At 41.1% G+C, this 5,000-nt stretch overlaps 1 protein-coding gene across 1 annotated transcript; it reads left to right on the top strand.

Annotated features, from left to right (window-relative positions):
• Nucleotides 1-380: 380 nt before the first annotated feature.
• On the top strand, nt 381-3,306 carry uncx (UNC homeobox; the record flags this gene model as incomplete). The annotated part of the gene is made up of 3 exons (XM_084070721.1): nt 381-639; nt 1,111-1,286; nt 2,200-3,306. The coding sequence occupies 3 exons, from the start codon at nt 381-383 to the stop codon at nt 3,304-3,306; spliced, it is 1,542 nt and encodes a 513-aa protein (XP_083926847.1).
• Between the last annotated feature and the right edge of the window lie 1,694 nt (nt 3,307-5,000).

The following is a 5,000-nucleotide window of genomic DNA, read 5'->3' as shown; positions in this document are numbered from 1 at the left end:
TCCTAGCTGGTCTTTCGCTGGGTTTCCTCGGTGGTCCCCCGTGTAGTTGCGATGTAGTTCTTATCAAAGACCTCCTGTCTTGTTGTGACAGCTCTGATATTGTTTATTGAGGTGGATGTCAGGTTTAATTAGCAATCGATATGGAAAGCGTTCGCAGAGACCACGTCTCTGACGTCAGAGTCGATTACCGTTTCTCATTGGTCTCAAATTCCCAAAGCCGAGGCTAATTATTGGAAGGTTCATGTGGATAAAGTACAGCTCATCCCTCCCTTCACATCATGTCCCCTCATGCTCGCCGGCCACACTCCTCGCTGCTGCATGCTTTTTAAATCCACATCCCCATCAGCCTCCAGACGTCGTTTCCTTTCGCCTGCTGGATGATGATGGACAGCAGGATACTGGACGCACCTCATGCCCAGTTCGGAGGCTCTCTCGGCGGGATGGTGGGCTTTCCGTACCATCTGAGCCACCATCATGTTTACGAATTAGCCGGTCATCAACTTCAATCCGCGGCCGCAGTTCCCTTCTCAATAGACGGATTACTCAATGGTTCCTGCACGGCTTCCGTGGTTAATTCGAACCCGCTCTTGTCCTCGGGCTGCGGTATGAATGGAGATAATCAGCACTATAAACTGACAGGTAAGCAGAAATAGATATAATAACGTTTCTCGTGGTTGGCGGTCGACCAGATCCAAAACAAAAGACGCTGAAACCATGTTGTGATGTCTTCATATAGCGTTTGAAACGGGAATCCAAACCATAAAGAGGATAAAGATCATTCATTGCCTCCACTAAATTGTGATAGTCGAAAGCTGAAGATATGACACTCACACAACATTGATTGTTATGATTATGACAGTCATACAATTATAAGCTTAACACTTAGCCTATGTTATAACACGTGCACAACTCTTCTAAAATATAGCGTTCGGTTTAATAATGATAGTGATAATTGCATTTAAAAAACAACCACAACAAAATGACAGACTAGGCTATTTTCAATCTCAGATTTTTTTGCTGGGATAAGAAATACCGTTTAAATGTAAAAATGTTCGGCATTTTATTTGTGTCCTTTATTTACATGCTCTCAATGTTTTATTCTCATGTCAGACTCGGGGGACCCAGACAAAGATAGCCCTGGTTGCAAGAGACGACGAACTCGCACAAATTTCACAGGTTGGCAGCTGGAAGAATTAGAGAAGGCTTTTAATGAGAGCCACTATCCCGACGTTTTCATGAGAGAGGCACTGGCTCTCCGTTTGGACTTGATAGAATCGAGGGTTCAGGTAAATATCACGTTTTCAATTATTTTTTTAATTTGTATTTGTTATAGCGTGTTAACGTGGCTATAATAAACAATGCAATGTTTTCTTGATTTATCTCATTTATATTTCCCAAATAGTCAATATAATGTCAGTGGTTATTTAAGTCAGATGGTCCAGTTTTGGGCCATTGTGTGTATAGGCAAATATTTAATAAAACAATTGTGAAAGACTTATTACACAGAAGTCTGACTATCAATAGATGGGGTGAAAACAGAGTAAGTTAGTGTTATTCTGTAGATAAGGCACTCTGTAACCCTGTATTAAAAAGTGCCATATAAATAAACGTATTGTTTTATTAAACATGTTTTTATTTAATGTGGGGAAAAAATATGGTAGGTTTATCAACTCTTGTCTAACTCAAATAACTTTTTCTGAATTTTGGACTTTCCAGTGCATGCTATAAAAGGAATGCTTGAATGGGAAAACATGAAACAAACATAAATGCATAGTTTTGAAGCGTTTTATTATTACACACGTCTACATTATTCTGAAGATATCCCAGAGGGATATTTATTGATCTGGGAGGTTTTTGTTATTGAGTTTTAGGCCTTATGGTGTGGTAAAATGACATCTCATTATAACATGACTGCAACTTAATATGGAACCAACAACTCATTGTAGGGCTGTGAGCTTAAATAATATTTACCAACTCGTATAAACAGGCTACTCTTTGAAGTAGGCCTACCCCAAAAACGTCTTCTATTAAAAAGAAACAACAATCAACTATAGGCCAAATTGTGTTATTGTTTAGAAGATCTACTAGCCTAGATGCTTGCTAACCATTCAAATAGATACAGGAGGTGTTGATTATTATTTTTATTTCTTTATGCGTGACATCATAAGCTTATTGTTTGCATCTTCTCTGACTGTATAGGTGTGGTTTCAAAATCGGAGAGCCAAGTGGAGAAAAAAAGAGAACACAAAGAAGGGTCCTGGCCGACCGGCGCACAACTCTCACCCCACGACCTGCAGCGGGGAGCCGATGGACGCGGAGGAGATCGCCAGGAGAGAGCTGGACAGACTGGAGAAGAAGAAGAGAAAACAGGAGCGAAGACTGTTGAGGTCGCAGAACAAACTTCTTCACGGGGACTTATTTCACACCCCGGGATCAGACAGTGACAGCGGAGTGTCACACGTGACGGACAGTGAGCACGCGGGCCTCCATTTTGACCCCCCTCCTCCGGGCAGAAACCAAATGCAATCGAGCTGCGACCAAACACCTCATCATAATAGTAATACAGCCCAGAACCAAAGACACTTGAACCTTCAAGATGCTGGCGGATCCGAGCTGGACTCGTCCGACAGCAGCAGTCAACAGCAGAGCCTAATATGTGCCAATAATAACAGAGCCTCCAACCTTCAAAAACTAAACCCCTTTAGCGTTGAGAGCCTCCTGTCGGACTCCAGGCCGAGGCGCAAAACAAACGTCGATGGATTCTCTGCCTTACCCTCGTCGCGGCCTTTGATCGGGAAAGGACACTTCTTGCTCTACCCTATCACCCATCAGCCGCTGGGATTCATTGTTCCTCAGACGGCTTTGAAGACAGCTGCGCCAAACTCCTCTGACAGCAGCCCTGAGAACTCAGCACAACGAAGTCCATCCGGTGACCACCGCGGTATCTCAGTGAGCACAGGATGTAAGAATAACACGAACTCCTCCGATGATACCACACACAATGATGCGTTATCAATCATGGGGCAGGTGGTGGTGTCGGAGAAAAAGACAGCAGGTGCACCACCACCACAGAGCGTGAGCCCAGACCGGGGAAGCGTTCCCACTATGAGTCAGACTTCAGCTAGTTGCAGTGACACGTGCTTTGCAGACGATGACAGTCCAGAACCTCCTAGACCCACCACCGATTCCAAATCCTTTCAATCAGAGAGGAAAGAACTTTTAGAGAAAGACTACTCCAAGTCTGTAACGACAAACAACAGTCCACCAGAGACAAAGACAGACTCTAAAGATGTCGATATGGAATAAATCCTTGGGTAAACCAGAAGATAGCAGGATAGGTGGGCACTAGGGACATCTGGGCACCTCGATGTGAAATTGGCTATTTTGTCCAAAATGTTAAAACATTTTTTTATATATATATATTATATATATATTTGAATAATGGTCTTAAGGAAAGTAAAGTGATGTGTAGAACATGCTTAAACATTCGACAATGAAGGTCTAATATTTCTACAATTGCTACAAAACCTGTATATCCAGTCATTTTGGGGCATAAACAAGAAGTTGAAGGATAAAGTAATAATGATGTGCCGTGCATGTTCACATCATGTAGGCCTATACTTTACATTACTTAAGACCATTTTTTTTAAACATTTTGGACAAAATAGGCATTTTACTTCGAGGTGCCCTGGTGTCTGTAGTGCCCACCTATCCTGTATCCAACCAGAAACATATTGATATAGCGTCTATAAAGTGACACCATTCATTAGGCCAAAGCTAAGCATAAACTACCATCTTTGCATCTAATCTCTAGTTTTTCGACTGATATTTTGGATTATATGGTATGTTAGCCTAGAGATCTCTCTCTCCCTTTCTCTCTAACTCACTCTCTCTTTCTTTCTCTCTGACTCTGCCTGCGTGCGTGCATGTGTGTGTGCGTGCGTGCGTGCGTGTCGCGAGCGCAGGTCTGATATACCCTGCTGTGATGAACTGTAAAAAAAAAAAAAAAAAAAAAGACATCAGATTCAGAACCACAAAAATCCTCAAAAGCTGTAAAAAAGGTATTATACTATTTATATATGTAAGGTTTTCGTAAATAAATCTATTGTATACAAGAACCCAAACCGTGTGAGACCTTAAATAGCACATACAGTAGCATACAGTTAGGAAGGGCTTTCTCAAGAAATCTCATGTTGTACTTTGTATATTGCCTTAACAAATTTATTCATCTATAAGCCCCACTGAAATGAGGTTACGAGCCCGAGGCGAAAGGACCCGCTCGACTCCTGCAGAGTTTTGATATGAAAGTAATTATTTTCCCGGTGGCTACTGCAGGGATTCAGTTTATTTTAGCTCAAAGGGTTATAATACATTACCGATTTCTAGTGATATGAAATCACATAAACTTCCAAGAATAATAGAATTAGCATGAAAGGCTGGGGTGTCAAATTGAAATAGGAAAATAATAGCCCCGGCAGCTGGGAGTGTGTTTGTGCATATTATTGGATAGGAGATGGGAATTCGTGGGGCGGAATTTTCATGAGCTTTTCACTTTGTCAGGGCCCTTGTAGCCCGGCTATATTAAGATAGATGTTCGATGATATCCCTCATTGTTCTGTCGCTTACATTGATGTTTCTGTGTTATCAGCCTATTGATCATGCGTCGGCTGTAATAGGACGGGTGAGGCAAACGTGCCTATTTACAATAGCAGAACACATTTGTTCTAATAGGGTTGGTGGTCCCCAGGGAAGCCGTGCAGGACCTGGGACATCTGCGCCTTTGCAATATTAGCAGTGTTGACCACACGTCGATGTAAGAAATGATGCGATGGCTATGGCAAACACAGAATATATAAATATATTCTGTGTTTGCTATATATATATATATATATATATATATATATATATATATATATATATATATATATATATATATATATATATATATATATATATATATATATATATATATATAGCAAACACAGAATATATATATATAT

Source organism: Gymnoscopelus microlampas, assembly GCF_963454915.1.
Source record: "Gymnoscopelus microlampas genome assembly, chromosome: 11".
Classification (NCBI taxonomy): domain Eukaryota; kingdom Metazoa; phylum Chordata; class Actinopteri; order Myctophiformes; family Myctophidae; genus Gymnoscopelus; species Gymnoscopelus microlampas.
Note: the sequence above shows the minus strand (reverse complement) of the source record. Positions and strands in the feature narration are given on the sequence as shown.